The 26,150-nt window shown below is 33.6% G+C and overlaps 2 protein-coding genes across 9 annotated transcripts in view; one reads left to right on the top strand and one right to left on the bottom strand.

Moving 5' to 3' along the window:
* The window catches only part of LOC106172866 (protein MON2 homolog), a 147,911-nt gene that overhangs the window by 104,084 nt on the left and 17,677 nt on the right, over nucleotides 1–26,150 (top strand). Inside the window, exons 26-27 of the mRNA XM_087015365.1 lie at nucleotides 1,175–1,318; nucleotides 1,720–1,848. Of these exons, the coding sequence (XP_086871491.1) occupies nucleotides 1,175–1,318; nucleotides 1,720–1,848 (273 nt within the window). The remainder of the gene's footprint in view (nucleotides 1–1,174; nucleotides 1,319–1,719; nucleotides 1,849–26,150) is intronic.
* On the bottom strand, nucleotides 5,181–24,716 carry LOC147760978 (uncharacterized). 8 transcript variants are annotated; one of them, XM_087015372.1, is made up of 2 exons: nucleotides 24,695–24,716; nucleotides 5,181–11,017 (listed from the first exon to the last, which is right to left on the bottom strand). In XM_087015372.1, the coding sequence occupies exon 2, from the start codon at nucleotides 10,966–10,968 to the stop codon at nucleotides 10,174–10,176; it is 795 nt and encodes a 264-aa protein (XP_086871498.1). In that variant the 5' UTR covers nucleotides 10,969–11,017; nucleotides 24,695–24,716; the 3' UTR covers nucleotides 5,181–10,173. The 8 variants fall into 8 exon arrangements, with proteins under 8 accessions (XP_086871498.1, XP_086871492.1, XP_086871499.1 ...); XM_087015366.1 differs by lacking the exon at nucleotides 24,695–24,716 and adding an exon at nucleotides 17,832–18,132; XM_087015373.1 differs by lacking the exon at nucleotides 24,695–24,716 and adding an exon at nucleotides 18,045–18,065.

Genomic DNA, 26,150 nt, shown 5'->3' with positions numbered 1-26,150 from the left:
GTCCATCTTTGGGCTGACTCTGTCTTGTCCCTGGGGCTGTCCCCGGGGGCTGTCCTCACTGGCCATATCTGGAGCATGGTGATATTAGCACTGAAAGAGGTCGTGGCATGGGGTTAATGAGTGCAAAAGAAATTACTGCTTTATGTATTTATTCATTCATTCATTCTTATTATGGTATATGTACATTTTTACACAATAACCAGACTTTGCAATATATTTTAACACTTTATTACAATACTAAGACTAAATAAAAGTTTCAGGATAACAAGTTTACATAGAGACTTAGAGATGACATAATGAATCGATCTTTTCAATGGGCAAAAATTATCAAACTTTAAGATACACAATTTTATAATCACAGAAATAATATTTTTTACATGTGTATGGTATTTGTGGTGCTTGACTTGAAAAATACAGTAATAATTAGTAATGTATGGGCATAATCTTCCTTTCTGTGTATGAGTACTTTTTCAAATTACGACTTGGTAAAACAAACTGATACAGATGTTGCAAAAATGTTATTACGTGTCTTCAATAGATAATGATGTCTGCTGCCTCTTAAAGATCTTTTTCAGTTTTTTCCAAGATTTGTGCAGACAAACAGTGTCTCACCTTTTCAATAGATATTTGTAATATTTTTTATCAGATTTCTCTGAAATATTTTTTTGATGTTTTTCATAGGAAAACTACCAAAGAGTTGGGTGCCTGTTTCAATCTCTCAATAAGAATGTTCTAATTTAAAGAAATGATGACTTGAAAAAAAATCGTAATAATTAATAATGTATAGGCATAATCTTCCGTTCCATATTTGAGAACCTTTTCAAATTATGGGTTGGCAAAACAAACAAATATAGATGTTGCAAAAATGATATTATGTGTCTTCAGTAGTTAATAATGCCTGCTGCCTTTAAAGATCTTTTTTCAGTTTTTTTCTGAGAATTGTGCAGACAAACATTGTCTCACCTTTTCAATAGATATTTGTAATATTTTAAATATCTTTATTTTTATATATTTTTATTATAAATATTTTTCATGGAAAAACTACCAAAGAGTTGGGTGCCTGCAAAGCATTTACATAAATATAATCAAAAGGTTGTTTCTGTTTTTCTACAGTCGCTTTTTATCCCACCTTATACTAAATTGTCATTGATTATCTTTCATTAATATTTTTCAGGAAATCCGCCAGGGTTCAGAGTTTTTGCATACTATGTACCCGGACTTGTACGAACAGTTGCTGACATTTGTGGAGTATGCAGTGGTGCCCCCTAGATTTGGGAAAGTGGAGACTAAGAGTGCTGCACAAGTGCGTGGAATGCAGGTATGGGGTAATGGGCCAGAATGAAGAATTGTGTTGTGGTTGTGACTTGTGTCACAACTAACACAATTAGTCTTTCTTTTTGCTGTGTTTCCTAAGAATGAAAGTGTGATTTATCAGAAAATTCATGTTTAAGATAAAAGTGAATCATTCTGGCTTTGGTGTTGATGATTTTCAGCCCTGTATTGGAATTTGAAGACAATGGGGTATTGTCTGCAGAACAATGTTTTTTATGTATATTTCCGTTTGGCCTGGAATATTCTCCTGAAAAACATATCTTTTACAAAACTTCTCTTTTATTTTTATGTGTAACATGAGTTACACTTTAAAGATAGTTTGGAATTACTGGACAATTCTCTGGCAAAGTTACTTGTCTATAAATGTATTTTTATTCTCTTTTTCAGTCTGAGATGGTAACAATGAACTTTGTGCCATTTGGAGAGCAAGTACTGAATATCGTAGTTGACATTTATCGGGCCACGGCAAAACATCGCACTGTCATCAGCCACCATGTTCTGCATAAAGTAATCAAGGTATGTTGTTTCAAGCAAAATTTATAGCATAATCAGACTTCACTTCTCAGGTAAGTCTTCTTTATATTTTCATTTATATATTTATTTATTTATTTATTTTATTTCAGGCTTGAGGTTCCCAACTGTTTACTTTTGCACAAACTCTACATATTTTTACATATCAATTTCCCATGTTGTCAGGTGCCTTGTTTAGAAAAAGCCTAGTAATTAGGATTATGTAACTTAAGAGCTGAGATAGTGGCTAACCAGCAGTAGTGTCACACTGACATGGTTGCCATTTTAGCCAAATGTGAGATAATTGTACAGATCATTATTGGTGTGCTGGTACTTGCTCAAAGAAGTTCAGGATGGAATTCATTGAAACTGACCAACTTTGAATTTGATAATACCTCAAAAAGTTTAACAAGTTTTATTATTTATATTTTCATGCATCCAGTTTTGTTGAGGATGCATGAAAACTATTATTTTTAAATTCCAAGGTTTCTGGAATCCGGTATAGTATTTACTAAATTCTATGCTAACCACTTTTTGCAAAAAGATTATGGGCAGTTTTCAGCATTGTCATTGGCTTGTATCCAAAGACAAAAATTATGACCAGGTTCTTAAAGTTTTGACTTTTTTCATTAAATATGGACATTAGACATGAATATAGAGGTGGGTGTACACTGTTCACATTAAGTAGTCTTATCTATTTAAAGTAAGTCGGAATATATACCATTGTCACTTTCAGTTTCAGCATTTGATAGTTATTCTGTGATGTGTTTACTTTTTGTATGTCATATGTTGATTGTGTTTCCCATATTTTAATAGGTTTGGAAAAATGATAGATTTGACATTAAACAGGTTCAAGTCTTAATAGGGTAGTAGTAGTAGTAGTAGTAGTAGCATTTCAACATGTATTGCTACAAATCAAAAATGAACATTTGAGGTGAAATTTTGACTTATTTTTAGAAAAATTCTGATGGGTTAAAAGTAATGATAGATATATATATATTTTTTCTATGATTCATAATTTATTTTAATATGGAAATCTAACTTGAGCTTAGTAATTTAACTCACTATTAAAGATTAAATCTGAAATCATTTAAAATCTAAATCAAACCAAAATACTTAAATATTGCAAATTTCTTTTCAACACTGACCAGGTTTGAAGCTGTCTAGTCAGGAATTAAATCCAGTCTAGAAATTACCCAATATTGATAAACTTATTCCCGTTTACTGCTTCAAACACAACTGGTAGTAAAAATAATAGTTGAGAACAGACAGATAAAACAGGTGGTTTGACCACAGTTTTAACCAACCTGACCAGAATTGACCAGAACTGACCACAAAGGCTGCGTGGATTGTAAGTCAATTTGGTCCACCTGCTAACCAGTATGGAAAGGATTATGTAACATATAAGACAACTGACATGGGTATGGTTGGTTGTCTGCCTTCTGTCCTCTCTTTGTATAGATGTGCCATCCCTCCCACCCTCTCTTTCTCTCTCTTTCTCTCTCTCTCACTCTCTGTCTCTCTCATTTGTCTGTCTTTTCATATTTTTTTCATACATGAAAAGACTTTCTGTCGAATCAGTTGAGTATTCAGCATATTCAAAGATCTTTTCTGTTGGGTTGATATAACATTAATCAGTTACTTTGTTATTTTTTCTTTAAACCCTCCCTATGATTTCGAAGTAACTTCTTCGTCTGACAGATGGTGTGCTTAAAAACCACAGAAAATCATCTTCATTTTAGTTCTCTGTCATGGTGTAATCTTCTCACTGACTGTCTCTTAGTCTCCATCTTTCAGATACTCTATTGAACTGCGGTTTCCTTGGTTTTTGCAGAACAATAAATGGTGGTTTTTCTTTGTGGATCATGCTTTGAATATATTGATTGAAGGATAAAACTGCTAAGGTTGTTGCTCTCAGTGTGGTTTTTTTGTTCTTACCTGAGGCGGCTGTGTGGTAGACAGATTTCCTATAATAAAATAGACATTGTCTGTCTGATGATGGATTTTTTTAAAGTTTTATAAATTGCTTTATGATTTTGTTTTTAGAAAAATTAAATGATAGAATACACCAAAAGTAGAGTCTATGTTATATTTTTTATTATTATTATTCATTATAGCCTGGAAATATAGGTAGAAAAATGCATGGAGAAAGACAGGAGGTCAGAAATTAGAAACTGTCCACTGAAATCATTTCAAATTCTGCATAATAGACGACAAACTTCAAATGAAAGTTTGATATTAGGTATTAGATAAGCCTAGACTAGACTATATAAAAAAAATGAATAATCAATACTGAACAAAATAACCAGTTGTAAATATTATACTGAAGATCCCATCAACAAGAAATATTCAAATCATGAGAAAGAGGCCTGTTTAGAATGGAAACAAGATTGTCTATTTATAGGAACATCAATATCGCAAAAGTTGCTCAATTGAAATCCTAAAATGTTTCTGTAGGAAGCTATATGTATGTGCTGTTACATCTCGAAGCCTGTCAATTGTTGTTATGATAGGCACTTGAAGGATACTTATTACTTGAGAATCGAGATGTATTCTGGAGAATTCAGTGAAATATTTGCTTAGTTTCATCATTACTTTACATTTGGTGAAAATGAAAAATTCATTGAAATAATGAGCACCATAAAATATAGCTGAAATATCTAAATCAGTTGACACATCATAATTGTTTTTAGACGGGAGAATAAATATATTTATCTCATAAAAATATCAATTATTATTCTGTAGATCACACACACAACATGCAGGTACACACACATAGACACACATACACACACGAGGAATCCTCAGCCTCTTGTCAGGACCAAAAAATGATGAGGACACTTCAGACTTTGAGGCTCTCCACAGCAGGTGCAAGGGGGCCATTGCGTAAGACTTCAGTTTTAACAACGCATTCCATCTGGCCTCTTTTTTTATGCTTGTCAATAGAGAAATGAATGTTAAGCAGTTGAAGTGACAAGTCCAGAGATGAGCTTCAGACGGGAGCATTGTGGTGTTGAAAATTGCAGTGTAATTGGCATAGTAAATAATCAATGAAGAATGGGAAGAAAACATTTCTTAGGGACAGGAAACAAAGTTCCAAATGGCTGGGGCCTAGTATGAAGTGGTTAATGGTAATGCTTAAATTTGGAAACATTTCAGTTTGTTTCTGTGAGATATTTGTCATACAGAATTTTGAATAATTTCAGTGTGTACCTTAAAATTAGGTGAAGCTTTGTTCTTTTTATAGTCTCCTATATGTGATTGGATTTTTCTTGCCTGTGCATGTATGTGGACAGAGAGAGAGAGAGTACAATTCATAAAACCTGAATCAGCCAATATTGATGTACATTATTTATTGACTATAACACACAGTACATGGTATTATGATTCTTTAAATGACCCGTATTGATTTGGGAGCCTAGTCCCTGAGTGGTGCAGTAGGTGTGATGTCACTTATCATTGTGATGTCACTTATCATTGTGATGTCACTCATCATTGTGATGTCACTCATCAGTGTGATATCACTTATCAGCGTGATGTCACTAATCAGCGTGATGTCACTCATCAGATTGATGCCACAAAAACGTATCTGAAAGTCTGATATCACATAGCTTATTTACCTTCTTGGACCCATTTTCCAAATAAGATTAAGTCACTATTGTCTAACCTGTAAGAACGAAAAAAATGAATTTGACATAGGATGATTAATGTATCTACAATAACTGAGGTGTTTTGGGCTTTTTTTTTTAAATGCCCAAAATTTTGGTCAACAGTGTGCTTCGAGTGAGAACAAAAGTTTTATTTTTCATTTTACAGTTATCTTGATGTTTAAACCAACATTTGGCTTATGTTTTTGCTAGGTGACATCATGATTTACAAGTTGTGACAACATCATTACATCATTAACCCTGATAAATGTGACATCACCAATCCAGATAGTGACATCATCAACCTACTTAAGTGACCTCACTAATCAACTTAGTGACATCACCAGTTTTATCTATCATACAAACCCTACATTAATAATACTATGATCACCCTAAATGTTAGACTTAAAATTTGCCAAACATCATCAAAATCAACTTGCCACAGCATTCTCCAAACTGTATGATTTTATTCAACCATTTCTGACATCATACACTGACCATGAAATAGTCATTTACTCTAAATGGTATCTATTCTATTCTATTATAAAATCTACCAAGCTGTGCCTATTCTTTATTTAATATGGTAACATTGGCATATATTTGTAGCGTCAAAATTATTATCGACTTTTCATCATATTATCTTTGTATACCAGTGATGTTAATTGTTTCTGGTCGCAAAATACATTAATTATAAACAGAGTGAACAGTAGAATACACAAAGGAAAAAGGACATTGAATTCCTGTTAATTACAATCCGTGATCAATATACACTTAAAAGTGGATATGAATATGAGGAAAATTTCATCATTCTCTTATCAGACAGTACCTGACTATTTTTCTGCTTTGTTTTTTACAAATACCAATGAAAAAATACCACTATTCATCATCCTTCCTGAAAAAAGAGCCCCAAATTCAGCATTAACTGATAGCACTTAAAGGCAACACTTTTTTTCTTACAGTCATTTTGTTTGGTTGAATTATTTCTATACACTGGTGTTGATTGGTTGGGTGGTTTGTGAGAACCACATTTGCTCATCACCAAGAGTTCTCCCAAAAAGACCCACATTTAGCATTTAAAAAAACACTTAACCAAAAGCTCTTCAACTCTTGTATACAACAATAAAATTGTAATATTTTTCATTCAATCCAGTCATCAATAATTGTCATCATTGGCTTTCACTGGTCTAGAAAAAGTCTGGGCTAGGAATCGAGGTCTCTTTCAAAAAGGTCTCTGAGATGCTTTAATAATCTAGATAACAGAAGTTTGAATCATTACTCCCCCCCCCCCCCTTACCTATAAGTTCATGGTGCAGTGAACTAAACACAGTGCAACTGAGACAACTTGTGTAATAATAATAATTAAACATAGAACAAAACTCCAGCTAATTTCAAGTTTTCTTTAAAATAAGTCTAAATTCTAATTCCTGAATTCTACATCTTGTAATTAGTCTGTAAAAATGTAATTACTTTAAACTAAAACTTGTGAAGCTCTTGTGTAAGTAATACAAGTCTTAACCTAAGTAAAACGAACAATTGTTACCATTCAATGATATTTGGAGTTGTGAAAAAGAGAAAAATATACTGAAAATTTTTAATCGACTAATCCAATGCATCAGAGCTGTATGGTCATTACTGACAAACTTGATGTAAAAGAGTGAAAAGCTTGTATATTTTCTAAGTTTAAACAAATTGTGCTGATCTGACATTATTTTCATCTTCAGCCTTCCTGTCCATAACAACTAAAATAACTACATAACCTTTCTTTTTCACTGTAAAATACTCCCTCAATTTAAGATCTTATGCTGATGAAACAATACATCTGAATCATTATATAAAACTGGACTATTCCATAAACTTCAACTTAAAGTGCAGCCAAAGCTTTAGATTGTTTATGAGCTAGACATTTAAAGTGAAAAAGAAGAGCTTGATGTAGAATATATTTATAAAGATATACCATAACACGTACTTACAATATTGACCAACAAAGCCACAATTCTGACCACAAAATGGCCACTCAGTCATTTTGACCATACAGACATACATTTATCCCTGAGATAAAACTGGTGCAAGTCCACTTTTAAGCCTCTAACCTTGGAAAGAAAGAAAGATTATTATTGTCTCTACTGATCACCATAAAATCAACCTCTGTTGAGTCCCATTTGAAATATTGCCAGGATGAAGAGGGCTTTTTGATGAAAAAGCAGCCAAGCCATATTTTGATTTACAAGAATTTAAATGCTCACGCCTATCTCTGCCATCATTATATTCCAAGAACAGAATTCGCACAACAGAATTGGAACCACAATAGATTCTGCCACTACTTGCGTGAAATTGAGCTTACAACCACAGTTAGTGCTGTTTCTTGTAGTGAAATACCTTGCAAATTTTGTATGCTATTCACCAATTATAGAATACTAGTACATTTGAGTCTAATCATATGCCACATCTTGATGGGGTAAGCAGTGCATTTTTATATTGGCTGATTTAGGCTATATAAAATTGACTCGTTCGATAACAATCTGATCTGTGCCGGAAGACTAGAAATGAATTTAAAGATGATCAATATTGGTCAGATTCTGTTGCCATGAGGCATGTGGACTCCTTTTTCTTGTTGTAAACCAAGTATTAGTTGTGATATGAATAAAATAGACCTCTTAATGCATTATAATATTCATAGGTATACATGTTATTGTTACTGTGACAGTAATAATATAAAGATATCAGAAACAAATGTATTATCACTTTCAGAATCTTGCTATTCAAACTTTTAAAAATGTATTCCTGGGATTTTTAAGGTGAAGTGATTGTAAATTATATATCTTTGTAAATCTAATAAAAAGATTGATACTGTTGTGTCACTACGGAATAGCACCTATCATAAAAAAAAAAGAAGTTTGGCATGTTCACACTAGTGCATGTGCTAACCAGAATGCTTTGCAGTATGGTATCCCACAATGCATTTGGATTATTACAATGTCTATCTAACTGTGATAAGGTGCATGAAAGAATGTACACTGACATGTTATAAGAAAAAAATGTATTTTATCCACATGATAGAGTATGGATATTGCAGATTTTTTAGTGGAAATGACCCCATGCATGGATATAATAGCACTCTATGATGTAATTTTTATACCAGGTATTTTTCCTTAAACAACTGTCTCGAAAGATTTCAAATCTATTTGGAAAACTAATATTTTTTTTTCAGAAGGTTGGTATTTTGCCATTCTTTGAGTCAAGAAATCACATATTTATTCTATGTTTGGCATTTTGATAGAAGTTAGGGGCTTCCTTTCATAACATCATAGGAGTCCTTCAGTTGGGGGTTTCCCTTGTGAGTTCCACAGCACTGCTTGGGTTATCACACACTGTGAAGTGAGGGTACTAATACAGTAAAATACACTACTAAAATAAAATGTTCCTGAGATAAAAGTAAACTAAGTGTGGCTACACAAAGTGCATGATTGGTCACTGTACACTAACCCTATCACAAATCTTAGAAAATTTCATTTAAATCATTTATATTTCCACATACCTCAGTCTGCACACATACCTCATGAAAATGTTCTTGAACAAATTTTTTCTACCAAAACATTTCATCAAAACTTCAGATTTTAAGATTTTGGCTAGCAGCCACATTTGATGGCATGAGAAATATTTTCCCATTAATCCCATTGTCCTTTCAAAAATCCCTTAAATTTATATTTATATATATTTTATATACATAATATAACCAATAAGTAAAAAACCAAAAGGGATATTTTCAAAAAATGTGCCAAGAGCTGAAAGATTGTGCGTAAGACGTTATCAGTGACAGCTTGATAAATGCTACTTTTTCACCGGGTTACATTCATCACATTTGTCACAATAAAAAGATAACCTAAGCAAAAGTACTATCCTATATATGATAATAAAAACAGGATCTAATCACCGGGGAAATATTCCAATCACCAAAACACTTTGATGAGAAATATACCACAAAAAACTTATCACCTGTTATACCTCCCTCAAAAAAAATTTGATAAACAACAATTGCAAATGGTATCCTACTTGACACTTTATGCATTGTCATTGCCTTCTTGTCCTCAAATCCCACCATAAATGTCACCCCTCTTGAAATCAGTCAGAGTTCAGTATCCAGATTAAGGACCATGCTTCTTTCTGTTGTCTTTTAAAGAACATCATGTCATTGTGCTTTATCAGTCATTGTTAAGTCTACGTTGTATTGTTGTATCACTGGTTGAAAGGCTTCAAATATCTGTTCCATCATTACAGTAATTCTTCCCCAAGTTCATACAAAAGTGTTTTCTCATATTTCACAAAAGTTCTGTGACAAATTCTATAGAAAATGTTATATTCAGAAGTTCTGCAATCTGAGTTTAATTACCAGAAAGTACATTTTTCAAGCACTTTAAAAAATGTACAATCTTTAAAAAAATGGATAATTGGAGGTGTTTGAAAGCTGTGATAAACCATCCTGATGTGGCTAGTGTTGCCTCCTTTGTCTGCCTTGGAGAAGACACTTGAATGTCCTTCAGCTTTTCTGCAGATTCTCATCCTTTGTTGCTATCATATCGTGCAGTTTTCATACAGTAAATATATAGAGTCTTAAGTCCTTTTTTCCCCCTGTTGTTGGCATTTTCTCCTATTCGCCAAAGCCGACGACATGCCCAGGGATTGGTTGTCAAGAGTTGTACAGCATACACCGCAGCTTTTCAATCTCGCTTTTTAATAAGGACACTTCCGTTCGTAGCTGCAGGTTTTCTTGCTCGAGATATACCACACGCATGGCTATTTGCTCCTCCTTCATTCGACGTGCATCACGTGACCGCTTTGCTGATTCGTTGTTTTTTTTCCGCTTTTCCCAATATCCATTATCTTTTTTATCCTCGGGAACTGCATTAGGTCTCTTTTTGATGGGGAGTTTTTTCTGGGTGCTACCTCCTCCTGATCCATCGCTCGTAGAGGGTTGATCTCCCGGCGAGCTTGCCGACGAACGGCTTCCCTGAGATACATCTATGCTGCTTGGCCCAGCAATAGGGCTTCCTAATGTAGCTGAGCTGGTTATTGAGGAACTATGGGAATGTTGACGAGGAGATGAGACCGATGCCATCTCCTCGCCTTTGATCTTGGGCATCAGACCACCCGAAGACATGGGAATTGCGATATCAACGTTCTGAGGGTATAAGGCCTGCGGTGGCTCCTGAGGCCGAGCCTGGCTCATTCGGTGCATGTCTGACTGTCCCATCATGCACGAGCTGCTGGCACCTGGCTGTTGTGGCGCCACCTGCAATGGCGGCTGCTGCGACATGCTATATCCACTCATATTGTTACTATAACTAGGAGAATAACCGGATGTGTAGTGCGGAGAGGTGGAGCCGTAAAAAGAAACTGGTAACGTGCGGGGATAAGCTTTGAAAGGGCGTTCTGGGTCACGTGAAGATTGCTGCATTGCCTCTTGATTGATATAGCTAAGCATTGCTTGCCTGATACCCACAGCCAGCTGTAGGGGGCAGCACTGTCACACTCTGAAATTAGAAAGAAAAAAAATTAACATGTGTCGCTGGAGGCTGGCTTTCAGTCACATCATTTTTTTTTTACAAATCACCAGTAAATATTCGATTATTTAAAGTAAATGAATAGTTCAAAATTAAGAGAAGTCAAGGCTTTTCATTTTAAGTAAATGAAGATTTGAACTTAGACAGTCATAAAACAACCACATAAACAAGATTTTATGAAGAACACAAGCCTGAAAAGCTCCTTCAGTTTAACACCCGTGTCTTACCACTAACTGCCACTACTCCAGCCACAGAAGCTGAGAGAGGAGGACAGGTAGTTTTGCCCTCACTTACATTAGCAGATCAGTCCCAATAATTGCATAAGGACATATTATAAGCAGGTGTCCTGCAGTTTTGTAGTGGACGCTGGCCGAAGTTTCCCACGTAATTTCCCTTATTGCCTGTGAACAGCTGTGGAAAATGGGTGACTAGTAGAATTGATGGAGGGAGAAGTGTTTTATATGTTAGAACTGATGAAGTTTTTCTCAGAAATGATTCCACAATTCATGAAATGTTAAAGCCTGTTAAAAAGATATTCTCTGCTGCTGTTTAATAATGGATTGCATAATGAGGGTAGCTTCTGACGCCATTTCTTTTTTTTAAATTGACAGCTGTTGTTGTTGAGTTGTCAAAAAGTTTTACAGTTTGTGAAGAAGCAGATTGTTTGGTTTGATGAAGTGTTTACTTCTGAGGGAAAGAAAAAATATAAAAACTGGCAATAAAATGTGAAATTAGAATTCAGCTCCCGGAGCTGTAATAAGTATCAGTATCATGTTAGTGCATTTTAGCTTGTGTAGAAGTTTGGATACCGATGTTTTTTATTAAACCCAAATTTTCACTGAGTAAGGGAAGTAAATTCATATTTAAATTGGGTGTCAATAATAACTGGAATGGCTCAACACCATAGATGAAGGCTCAGTGAGGTTTGGATTTCAAATGGTGAAGAACATACATAGAAAGAGAGACAAAACTAAGATTTCTTAAACATGAAGTCAAAGTGCAATATTTTGCTGACATTTTTTGACAAAGAAGTCAAATTTATGTATTTGGAGAACCTTAGGTATCCAGAAAACTCAAAATCTGGGTGGAAGCACTTATTGGAATGGCCTCAGTAGACATGCAAAACATAAAAGCAACATTACGAGGCCAGAGGGGGTATGAATAATGAATGGAATGGCCATAGAGGTCAGCTCAGTGTCCACTCAGAGGGGCCTTGCATGCACTGGCAGCTATTTGTACTGGTCACTGGTCAGTGGCTTTATCTCCTGACCAGGTCAATAGCGGACCTCAAGCTGGTTATGTAACATTTTGACAGGTTATGCAATTTTGAAGAATAGCTACGTTCAATAACAAGCCTGGTGTGGTGCAGATACCAGTGGACAGTAGGCACTTTACTTCTGGCCGAGTGGAGTGTATATGGATTTGAATGGAGCACATGGAAATGCCAGATATATATATAAATATATATTAGCAACACATTCAGCTTAGTTAGCACAGGAATTCATTTTAATGAGGAAATGATTCATATAACAAAGCAGTGCCCAGATTACTGTTACTATAGAACTTCTATACTATCCAACCAAAGATCAACTAGCATGATAGCTTAGTTTGAACTATAAATTCCTTTTAATGTTTTATACATTGCGACAATCTCATTTTAAAGGTATCCTTCAAAGTTTACATATATATAATTTATTACTTGTGCTTGGTAGATGAAGTAAAATGGTCATTTGTGCCTTAAATCTTAACCCATCCCACTTCATTTATTATTTTTAATTTCTTTAAAAATTTTTAGCAACTCGGCCATTAAATCTCAGTAGCACTGTTTATCATTTGGATTTGTTATAAAACAAAATGAGTTGAAAAAGGATTGTAAAATTAGTCAAGTTGGAGATAAAAATACTTATTTGACTGTTTTAATGATAAACTAAAAGATCAAAATACCTTAAGTAGACAGGGAAATATTGCATATTCATGACTGAAACTTTTCACAAATTTGGACGTTGTAGGATAAATCATTTTGTTTTATAGATGAGAAACTGCATACTGGTAGGGTGGTGCTGAAGGTCTTAGACTACAATTTCATGAAAATTGTTTCTCAAACTTGCAAATGTGAATCTAATAAAATTTTGGGTTTTCTGCTATTGAACTAAAATATAATGAAAGGTAGAAAACTTTAAATAATCTTGTAATTTTCAGAAATAAACAGTGAAAAGACTAAATTCATCCTAAATTTTTGTGTAATGGAGGGAATTATCGAATTTCCAAAATATTAAAGAAGGACATACATACTCCACATGCTTCTATGGAATATCTTTGACAGATTAGCTACCTATGACAAACATCAGACTTTGACTCCTAAGATGTGACAGCATAAATTTGATGACTTGCTTGACTTTTTATTTTATGAAAACTACATCATTATTTATATTTACTTTTTTTCTCCATTGGCCAACCAAAATTTTTGCTCCACTCAGCTGTCGGATTTTTCGTTCCCCTAATATTGATCCCATTTTTTTAAACAAATTATCAAATCCATAAGGCTGTCTATTCTTGTAGTTATAAAGATACAATAATAGATATTTGTACTTCAACTTTTGACACCAGAAAACCTCCAGAAAAGTTAACTTAGTGCAGACTTGAAAAACATTAGTTTTTTCAGTAAATTAAAAAACTCAAATGAATTTCTGTCTGCTTTGTGCAGACTGCTGTCTATAACTTTACACAATCCTTGCAACCTCCACATGATTTATAATTTAGGTCCTATTATTCCAGAGATATATTTATTGCCATTGTATGCTCATCTTTCTGTGCATGCTTGGCAGCGTTACCATGTGCCAAGCCCATGTCATTCCTTTGGCCAATTACGGGGGTAATTCGGAGCACGAGAGAGCTGATTATACAGCGTGGCCAGTTAGTGACCAACTGGACAAAAGAAATGATCACTTAATATTCATGCAAGACCATAGTATTCAGCACGCTTCTCAAACTGGATTTCCTGTGGAAGTGTTCAGAAGCGCTGACATGTCCGAAAAACATGAAGACCGATAACAACACGCAAGTCTGTGTCTATCAAATGATCTCTCTTTCAAGATAAATCTTTCCATGGTTATCGAAAGATTTTTTTGTATTATATTTATAGGACTCTGACACATTTGCTTACTAGTACACTGACTCACTGAGTAGGACTGACCAGGAGTTCAATACCCAAGTTAAAACCTGACCATAAAAACTGACCAAGGCACCACAGCATCTCACCATTTGGGGCTCACACCATCCCACTCTTTCCTGCCATTTGCAGTTCACCATTAACAATTTTCTCTCATAAAAGTCAGTTCTCTGGCAGCACTGGTCTGTCATGAAATGGCCGACCCTGTAACTGATCATTCAATTACGGCTCAATGCTGCAATAACAGTTCACTGTGTATATCCTACTATATTTGTGGTGAAATTCCTCATCCTCTGAGTGGTCAGAGGCCTCAAAGACCACACCAAATGATCTCTGCGTTACTCCATGCTAACACAGAATACTACTCTGTTCTGTACTGGGCAGCAGCAGTGATGTAAGAGTACTGCTGTCCAGTAATATTGACCTTTGAATGTAAAAATAGCCTGGGATAGGATTGTAGTGGGCATGGGCAGCTAACGGTCCTGTAGTATTTATATGTATGTAGAGAGAGGGGTCTAAAGACCCCGAATATCCGATTGGGAAAGGTATCACCACCCCCACCCAGAGTTTCACATTTAGAGATATTTCAACCCTCAGTTTCTTATTATAGAGAGGTATCAACACCCTGAATTTCAGAATATAAAAATATTTCAATCCTTTAGTTTATTAATATAGATAGGTGTCAACACCCTGTGTTTCAGATAATGATGGTGACTTATTGCAACCATGGGCAATGCTACTGATTACAGAGAAGGCTTCTGAATCTCAGGGTGATTTTGATGGTCTGTGCTCACAATGAAAGCGTCAATTTTTGAGGGTCCATTTTGAAACTGTATGAAATGGCAAATATAAAATGAAAATTACTGGACGCTCTCAAGTAGGTACTAGATTGCACAGTAAGTTAAATATAATACACTCACCAGATTTGCTCCATTCAAGTTTTTTTTTAAAGTAATAATGAATGCAGGATATTAGCCATTTCTCAGTTTCTATAAGAAAAGGTCTAACACTAAAGTCAAGGTATACCAAGATAACCATAAGCTTGAATTATTTTGAGACACTGTAGCAAAATTTTATTGAGTGAGATTTACAACCAAGTCAGAAAATTTAACTACACAAGGCAGCAGATAAATTGCTCCAGGTTATATAGGTAAGAGATGATAAAAATGCTAAGAAAATCTTTCCATGATCTTCTTGTCCGGCAATATCAGCCCTACAGACTATTCCGCTGGCTTAAGTAGGTCCAGTTGCAATCATAGCTAACGTCTTATGTACACATCACCTTGGTCAGTTGGGGAATGGTTCAGATAAAATTTCCGATTGAAAGGCATCAAATTGTTCTCAAAGTAATGGTGTCCAGACTTAGTTTTCATAGGAAACAAATGGCGCTTGTTGGATGTGGTTAAATATAAGAGCCGTCCGAGGTGTAGTCCCATCTGCTCTTCATTGCCAGTGAGGTAGTTTATTTATTTATTTGTTTGTTTAAGGTCCTTGCAAAATAGTCTAATGGTGTTATATTTTAGAGTTGTTTTCTCATTCAAGTGGGTAAGTTGTGACCAGGTCTTGAATCTCTTTGGTATTGTTAGAGAAGGAGAAATGGGTGACCCATATATCAGATGGGAGTTAACTTTGCAGTAATTTGATATCCTTAGGAAAAGGGTTATGTAACTCTTACATAATTCTGTCAGCTCAAAAGCAATATATCATCATCACTTCAAATGGATTTTGAAAGCTCTCATAAATTCCTTTCTGAAAAGAAATATCTTTTATTGTTCTGTTCCCTCATTCACCTTCTCCAGACTAAATGCAATCTCAGTTGCGCAAGAATATCAGTAAAAAATTTATAACTTAAAAGTCATTCATGTAAAATAAATTACCTTTAAACAATGCTCTAAATTTTAGATGACCCATATAATTACCTTTTCAAGAACAACAGTATCCTTTAGAATGACGTGAGTATAGCACATAGCAAACAGCCATAAACTGGCCAAGTGGGCACACAAAAGCCTCATCTTCAAAGTATCCCAAAAGATAAAACATTGTTTCCTCCTCTCATGTTCAGCCTCAATAAATGTCCACTGGTCAGTCAACAGTAAGGACAACTGTTAACATAACTGGCATTACAGGGCCAGGGTCCTTAGAGTGGAGGGGAGAGGTGTCCTAAGCACACTGTGTTTTCATTATGAAGGGTTACGCAGGACTCTGATGCAATGACCACTCCACTGAGCCCCGATCAGACACGACTGTGTTCTAACCTTGCTCAATCCAGACCAATGTTGTTCAACTTTTGCTTGGGTTTCTCTTGCCTAAGATTGCATCAACTTCTAGACTGGGTGTGTTTGTCTGGGCTGCAGTGGTGGTTGACCTTTTTGCCAGTGCATAAAGGCAAATTTTGACTTTGTAATTTAATGAAATTTTTGTCATCGGAATTTACATTGGGAAATTTTTCTTTTGTTAACTTTTGCATTCAAATTTCATTTTTGAGATATGAAAAAATATTAATTTTATCAATAAATATACAATTAAGTGCTTAAAAATGTTATATTCAATGGTTAACAAAGAGATTACTTATTGTTTTAACCTTGTTGTTCCACGGTATATATTTGTCAGATTTTGGACGGCCACAGATCAAGTTTTTCCTGTTTTTGAGAAGTGATTTATTATATTGTGGTACTTCATTTGTTTACTTCCTTTTTACTATTTCCTCTATTCTGTATTTGTTAGAAGGGTTTTTAATTTCCCAAAATTAAGCTATCAATTTAATGAGGATTTTTGTTTCTGCACATTTAAAAAAAATTGTCATCAAATACTTAGAAAAAAGGCCACTATTTTGTACATGATCCATCTAAAATTAAAACAAATTTTATAACCTGAGACATTACTTCCAAAACAATTTTAACTACTCCGTGCTTTAACTGATAAAAATGAGTAACTTAGGTAAAATATCCGGTTTTGTTTTAAAAAATTGACAACAATCAGAAGAGAAGTATTTATGACTGAGCAGAGTTACAATTTAAACCAATTTTTGTCAAGCATCACAACTTTCCCAGAACCAATGAAATATGTAACAATCTGGAAAAAGCTCTATATCAGTCTTTCAATTTCAGTGGCACAGTTAAAATGTAGCAGAAGAATTCACACATAGGTATACATTGATCTTCGTAATGGGCCCAATTTTCCCCTCCACCCAGGCCTGCTGTTGACTACCCAGACATAATTTAGGTCAAATTGGCTCCCTGTGACATTTCCATCACTCCTGGGATTCCATGTCATCAGATAACAGCTTTTATACTACTACCCAGATACAATATTCATAATGCTATATTGCATAAGACTGTTTATTATATAGATCCACAAGAACTATATGGAAATGCAGTATGCTAATATAAGTGTGGATGAAGACTAATACTGAACTGTGTACAAGGCTTGGAATTCCTACCACTGCCAGCTTACGTTGGCTCAGCCCTAGATCTAAATTAAATTTCCACCATCTTCCTAGTCTGCCATTTTGGTCATTTCTACTCCCACCAGCGGTGGTTGGCTTCCACTGACCAGTAATGGACAGTACCTTGGCTATTACTCTATTGTTCTTCTTCCTATCTGTGATCAACTTACCTAATCTTGTTATAGATGTGTGAATTCCTTGCTCTGCAATCTTGTCCACTTTAGCCCCGCCATTTCATTTCACCTGGCCACAGTAACAGCACAGGTCAAGATCTTACTGACCATTAGCTGGGGAGAGATGCCTGACCAGTAGGGGTGGTGTCAGTGGTCAGTAAGGTCCAGTATTTGAACTATTTTGCTAATTTTCAAGCCCAGATGTCTTACCAGTGCTGCTTGACTGTGGCACAGTCTGTAGTAAACATGCTGGTCAGTAGATGCCAAGTATTACGTAACCCTTCGCCATGACCTGATTTTTTTAATGGCTCTTCCATTAGCCTCCCTCCCCTCTCACTTGGACTGGCCCGCTGACCCAGTGTCAGCTATTACCTTCAGATTGTTAGATGCTGAAGCTGGCTGTTACAGAAGATTATGTAATATTTTAATCATATTGAAGGCTAAGGAGAATGGGGCCCTGAGGCATGCTGGGAAATGTTACATCATTTATCTGCCAAGCATCAGTTCTTGGGGAGAGGAGAGAGGACAGAAATTCATATTCACATCTTTTTTTTTTCTTTTGCACATGCTGTAAGTAAAAAAAGTATAGGAAATTGTTTTTGAAAATCTTGAGTGATTTGTAATTTTTGGCTTATGTAAATTTGCACATATGGGGCATGCCAGACTATGATTTATTTTACCTAATTCAAAGTGGAAAATATTTATTTTGGTAAAACCTGTGCCATTTGATAGGAATTTTCAATTTGACTTAAAATACATATTTTAACTGAACTAAAAAAGCATTTAAATGAGGATGATGACTATATTTAAATAATTTTTCTATCATGATTTTTCAGTTTCTTGTTTGCCACATGAGACTTTTGTCCTTAATGTACATGCAGCAAAAATGTTGACCAATTTAGAGGAACGTGTGTGACCTGGTAATTTGAAGAAAACTCCTCTTCTGAAATTCTGCGTGTATGCTAGCTATGGACTATCCATCACGTCAAATCATGAAATAATAAGGCAGGTTCAAGTCACAATACTCTAGGACTTGGCTGTCTGGGAAAATTTTGTGGCTATACATATTTCTTAGATGTTTATACCTGTTTTTCAAATTTTACAGATAATTATACTGATATTGTGCTATATACTGAAAGGATTACATTTCCATGTAGCTGAGTTTTTTTTTTTTTTTTTTTTTTTTAATATTTTTCTACAATTATAACTCTGTAGGTATTTATTATTTCTAAATATTAATTTTTCTCTACCTATTTTTGACTAAGGCAACAGCTTTAAAACAGTTAGCTAAATTAAACATAATTCTTCAAAATAAAAAAGTGGGAAATGGTCAACTATTTACCATAAGCATTTATTTAATCAATATAATTCCTTTTTAGGCACATTTGAGAAAACACACCAAAGAAAAAAGACTAAAAATCCACAAGAAAACAAGCCCCTGAATCTTCCCCTATCTCCCGGCCTGCTGTGCTGGGTTCAAATTTCATGGCGTGCCCTGTAATTTGAGTGTAATTTGACATCCCAACTAAGCAACATAAATCATCAGTGATTAGGCTGTCTATTGGGCTAGATGCATCCAGCCTTTACTTAAGTACAATATAATTACACTGGCAACTCCACACATTTACACATAGTTTATTCTACTCAATTTTGACTTGCCTTGGACTCGATCTCTTTGTTTCAAGGTTTCATTCCCAAAACTTTTTACTTCACAAAATCAACAAATAACAAAAGGACAGAGTTCCATTGCAAAAATGATACGCACATGTGTTCAATAAAAAATTGACTAAATCTAATTCCATAGACTAAAAAAACAAGAAAAAAGGACAAATTCAGCATTTAATGAACTGAGCGAAATATCAATTAATGATGAAAATCATGCATGTACATGTATATAAACACTTTTAGGATCTTTTTAAAAGTTCTTTTTAAGTGTTTTTAAACATGCTATATAGTCAGCAATTTGGGAGACAAATTAGCACTCTCCCCCTCCCCTATTTTTTCTGCTTGAGGTGTGAAGAAATCATGCACGCTCTTAACTGACCTGACATGTTGCAAAGTGATATCACAAACAAAATATATTTGATGAATATAAAATATTTAAAAAAATTGAACAACAGTTACAACAGTAACAGGTGCTGAGGACTGAAGTTAAGTTTTGTAAATGGAAAAGTTTTAATTTGAGTTACTTGTATTTTGAGAATGCGAATTGTAACTCTTTAGGAAATCAGGTGATGGATTATTTTTGTGAGTCCTTCATGTATTTAATTAATTTTTATTCTCAGAATCAAAATGTGTTTGAATCAAAATTCTGCATGGTTGATGACATTATTATTTAGATTAAAAGAAAATATTGATACATGAAATAGAATTTGTTTTAAATGTAAAATAATATATGGGTGAGATGTTTTTGCCTCTTTAAATATGAAATACTTGTCTGAAATTTACAGAAATAATTACAAATTTTTTAAGACTTGGCAATATATATGATTTTGAGGTTTTTTTATTATTTTGTAGTACTCTTCAAGTAAAAGTTCCTTTAAATTTTTAGTTCAAACATAATTTATTTTTCTGAATTTTTTGCTGTAAGCAATGTTTAAGCTCAATATGATATACTTGAATATTTACTTTTTGATTTGGAAACTGTATCTGTCAAATTAATGTTGTGCACTGAAAATATTTTCATCAAATTCCCATCATCAGATTTCAAGATTTCATCTTTTTTAGTAAATTGAATTAAGCATTAATTGTATATAATGTTTACCAAGAGAAGCTTTCATTTCTGGTTTATATCTGAATATATTTATGAAAGTAGCTCTGAAATTAGAATTTTGCTCCTTTTCCCAGGAAAAAAAATCTAAATAAATTATTAACCCACACTACCAAAATACATGGATATTTTGAACTTTAGTCAAAGGGTTGATACTTTGAAAAATTAAAAATCTATAAAATTATTCCTCCTTCTTCTGTAACTTGTTCTTTTTTCATGACTTTAAAATGTTTCCCCCCCCCCCTCAAGTTGAGCCTTATGCATTTTTGTCATGATATGTTTTCATATTAGTCAAGATTTTTCTCCCCTTAGCAAACTTCTGCAGTGTCCTAGTATTCCCTGAACTGACAGTCTCACATTTCTATTTAGTCTTCACATATCAAAACCTTTTTAAAAGAAATATAATATTTTTCAAAAATAAAATCACAGATAAATTAGCATAATAATTTTCTCTCATTTTTTTATAAGCCCAAATAAAATGTTTTTTTTTTTTTTTTTATCCTATGGTATATTTTTTCCTTGATGGCGTCAACCCAGTGGAGGCATAGTTAGTTGTGAGCTTATTAGTCAGTGTTATATAGAGTTCATGGAAACAAGATGGCCACACACTGGTGCTGGTGCTCACAATCTCTGCTGGTTAATTAAAACCACCTAAATATCACTGTTATGTAGCTTGTGAGGTGCGAACAGGTGAGGCAAATTACCATGAAAATCAGAAAACAGATTTCTGTCTTTAGCTCTTTTATCTGACCCCAAGGATTTTGTATGTATGTAGGAGATGGTGGACTTCTGGGAGTTCTACCCTGGTAATTACCAACATTAGGAAGAGTAATTTCTGTCCATAGTTTCTCTCTACACACCCCGTGGAATACTGATAAACATTTTTAAATAATTTGTTATAGATTGCTATAATTTTGTAGATTGTATTGAAGTCAAATGAAATCAGAAAACAGATTTGCCTATTTTTTCTCTCCTAGTTTTTGTCCAATTTATTTCTCTATATTTCATATGTGGAGTAATTATTTACAGTACCAATCTTACTGTAATATTGCTCAAGAATGAAAAGTTTTGCTCATATAACTATTATTGCTACTTACAGAGGATGTTATAATTCTGCACATCTACATATTTTACAGTTAATTGAAAGTCTCAGAGATAAACTGTACCACATGTAAGAACTAATAACTGAATTTATTTTATATTCCAAAATAATAAAAAAAAATGCATTTTGTCTTCCATTGTAAAATAACTCTTGGGATTTGTATTTATCAGGGTGGCTCTGTGAAAGATCTTGAAGGAGTTGAGAATTGAGAGTAGTAATTTAGTTAAGTAACATACACTTAACATGGTTGCCCACAAGGCAGGTGTGTCGCAAGTTTGTGGAGTTATTCAGCAAGTGTTCATTGCTGCCATTATGAAGACAAAGGAGTGATATTAATTTGGAAGTCTTTATGGAATTTAAAAAATTACCATAATGTTCATGGTTTTTAATTGAAATTATTAAAAATTTTATGTGGGTATAAATTTCTCAAGAATTTAATTTTTATTGTGTTTAGCAGGTGCTTCTTAATTTTTATCCTAGTATTTTAAGTATGGGGAAATATATATTTTTTTTTAAATATTAATTTATATTTTACAAGAAATTTGTTTTTATCAAAGCTAAAATATGCAATGAAGTGAAAAAATGTTTTGTTATATAAAAGGTAACTTTATGAGAAATTAATAAGAATAATTTAAATTAAACTGAATAATTTTTACCTGAAAAACCACAAAAATTCTACAGAAATACCCATAAAAATATGCACTCATGATTATCATCACTTCCTAACATTAAAAACAAAACACAGCTTTAAAAGAAAAAGCTAAATGTCTTATTTTTGTGGGAAGAAAAATAATCCATAAATCATAAAACTCCATTTTTCATTCATGGATGAGATAAAACACAGCCATTCATATGAAAACGGAGAAGGTTAGGAGTATCAATATAATCTTGCACTGTGCGCTGCCCACCATGTTGTTGACCTAGCCCTCAGTACAACAGGTCTGTTCTGCCCAGTTTATGATGTAACCCTGGGATAAGGTTGTGCTGCTGTTTCATATTACTTCCTGAATCTGAATGGTATATTTGCAGTACAACAACCAGTGTTTGGGGCCCCATTTATCAGGCTCCATACTATTTGGGGAGCACTCACTTTGGTATTTGAATTTCTGTGCTCAGATTGAAGAAGTTGTTAGGAGGAATTTTCAGTGACAAAGCTAAGGTATTTTACTTCAGGAAAATTTATGTAACTTCATTTTTGAAAGTTTTTTTTTTTTTAACTTCAACTAAAGAACTTGATTTTTCAAAAAGTAATTTTTTTACAAATGTAACAAACATATGGAGGACTTAATTTTGAAACTTTGTATTATCATAAGTAACATTGTTAAAACAAATTTATTTTCTTTATGAACAATTCAAAACTTTTTTATTCTTTTTATATTAAAGATAAATTTAATACAATCCCATAACCTAAATTTATTCAAAATCATAAATAGATTTATTTTCTCAAGTAAGTTGAATTTCCATTTATGAAACTTATCTTTTAAAATATTTCTGTTAATTGGTTTTTCTTTTTGTTTCTTTTTTTTCTCTTTAGGTGATGAAATTTATAGATTTTATTAATATGAATTGTATTAATTTCTGCTAAATTGAATTATTTAAGATGGTATGAAAATGTTTTTACCTTTATAAATGGTTTCTTACTTGATTAAAGTCAAATAGATTCTTTAAAAAGGCTTCTGATATAAAAAAATTAGTCTTTTTTGTCGTGTAATGTTTTTATATAAGTGAAGTATCTTAATATAAAATATGCATGATTGAAACTGAAAGTTGTGGACAATCAATAATTTTCAAATATGAAAATAGCACTGAATGATAAATAGTCAATTATAAAAGGTTTTTGAATTTTTTTATATCCTAGAATTACACTGATCTAAAATATTTAGCGCAGTTAGATATTTATATTTTTCACAAACAAGAAATTCATATTACTTTATTGTTTAAAATTATAAAACTGGGACTTCTTTAAATTTAGAAATTTGAATAACAAGCAGTGATTGAAAATATGAAACCTCTTTTCATGTGGGATAAATTTTAGGCAACAAATATGCAAATTTTAGATACACAGACAAAATAAACAGTCAAATATCCTAGCATTCACGCCTACCTTCAGATCAATCTTAATCATTCTTAAATTAGATTTTCTAAAGAGATTAATTATAATCAGCGCCTCATTAATATTCACAGTCAGCTCTCTTTTGTATTGATTCATTGACTATACTCTCCGCTCCCTACACAGTAACTTTGAGGATAAGATATTTCTGCTCATGGACCACTTCTACCTAAATTACATACTATAAGGCAGTTGTGAGTCAAGTCTTACGAAATTATATTAACAGTTACCTATTTTTCATTTCACAACATGTAGTTAGTAAGTGTCAACAAATAAACCGTTTAACTGTCATTATGTATCCTTGGGTTATCTTTGAGCAACTTAACATAAATCCGAAAAAACGAAACCGGGGAATTTTTGGGATTGCCTTTTGTGCAGTATTATGCAGTGCAGTTTCATTACACAATATACCCTCAGCAGCTATTATACACCCTCCTATAATGATTGTGAGATTTGTCATCTGTATATTTTTGTAGATAATATATTTGGTCCCAACTTACATTTTCTGGGCTGACTCCATTTTTGCCTTTATCTACACATGATTTTAAAACTGAGAAAATAATTTTATTCTAGTTCTGTAAATTTAAGCCTAAGAACCTCATGTATTACCTATTACCTATAACCCTCGGTCTTGTGCTAACATGTCATATACTTGTTCAAAAAGTGGCCAAAGATTTTTTTCTGTCAGGTGAATTATGATGAATATAACAAAACAAGTTTTGTCTAAAGTCGTGTGAATTTGAAGAAAAATAAAATGACAAAAAAAAGAGAAATAGAAATAAAAAATATATTAACAATAGAGCCTTTGAAGCAGTCTGGCTTCAGTGTGGACTCAATGTAATACATTGCAGCATTGAGACAATCCAATTATCACCTACCTTTGACAGAAAAATCAACAGAAGACAGAAGTGTTTCTGCAAATGACTGGTCACAGCTTATAATGTATTTACAATCATAGTGTAAACACATCGCAGTGAAGTTGCCAGTACCAGTTGCGCAACGCCCTCATGAGAGTGGTCCAAATCGCCTCCTGAATATTACAGAGGGAAATGATCACATTACGTAAACCACTTTTCAGCATAATAGATTGGTCAACAAATCTACAGTTGTGGAGTATTACCACGTTATCATCTGTCTGAGCATTTGCTAAACCTTTTTTTTTTTTTTAGATATAGTTAAATGGTGCACGGAATGTGCTTGGTCACTTCTTGAAAAACGGCATACAAATTACAGAATTAATGATGATCATTGCTTCAGTTTATAGTGGTCAGCCAGTTCATCTGATGTGCAGTTTGAGACTGTTAACATTTATCTAGGTGAACAGTGTGGTTGTCTGCTGTATTTGTAGTAAGGTGTTACATGGCAAATTGACTTCCTTGATAGTAACAGTGTTACATGGCAAATTGACTTCCTTGATAGTAACAGTGTTACATGGCAAATTGACAGCATTACACATATTACTTACAGCTGTAGTGGTGGGTGCCTATTTTCATATAGCTAAATTTACATGAGTGGTTTCATGTACTGGGGTATATATATATATATATATATATATATATATATATATATATATATATATATACTGATTGGACTCAAACAGGTGTATGACTTTTGTTTTCATGAATTAGAATCCATAAGGTGTGTGCCATATTGCCTTCTTAACATTACAAGTGAAACCGATTTTATTTAATAAATCATGGAACGTTGTGGTTGCATTTGTTGCGTTGTACCAATGATGGTAAGACGTTTTTCTCTTCTACTTTTATCGATAAAACATTTAATGTTCATACTTAAATATGCATGCTATGGCAATGCAATAAACCAGTTATCAACCAGAATTGGCAGCTACACATACACAAATGGGGATTGGTTTTTATGCTGTAATGCAAGCCATTATAGACATAAAACTCTAAAGCCGGCCCTAATGCTACTTATTATTATTATTATACATTGAATAATGCCCTGGGATTTGATGACTATAGTTATCTTTAGAAGCCTCTGTGGTTATGTACATGTTTGTAGGCTTGGACACACACTGGCTCAACATTAAATTGTGGCAGTGGGATTTCTTCCACAGTTGTCTAATATAAAGCAAGGAGGTATGTAATATATCAGGTGATAGAGAGGATTATATAATAATATCTGCTTGTAAGCTACAGGAAAAACTCTCTCACACTCTCTGTCTCTGTCTCTCTGTCTCTCTCTCTCTCTTGCTTTGCATGGAAATTGTGTAATTGCCCCTGATTAAAGAAATCAACACGTCATGCAAAATTTTTTGTTCTCTATATCATTACACAATAATATTGAAAGCATATTTGTTGCCTGGATATTCTG

The sequence above is a fragment of the Lingula anatina genome, chromosome 6 (genome assembly GCF_051362555.1).
Source record: "Lingula anatina isolate TDL-2025a chromosome 6, LinAna3.0, whole genome shotgun sequence".
NCBI classification, from domain to species: domain Eukaryota; kingdom Metazoa; phylum Brachiopoda; class Lingulata; order Lingulida; family Lingulidae; genus Lingula; species Lingula anatina.
Note: the sequence above shows the minus strand (reverse complement) of the source record. Positions and strands in the feature narration are given on the sequence as shown.

Bases quoted from the DNA above. Each gene is read 5' to 3' on its own strand.
- LOC147760978 (XM_087015372.1), bottom strand. From the start codon at position 10,968: ATGCTTAGCTATATCAATCAAGAGGCAATGCAGCAATCTTCACGTGAC.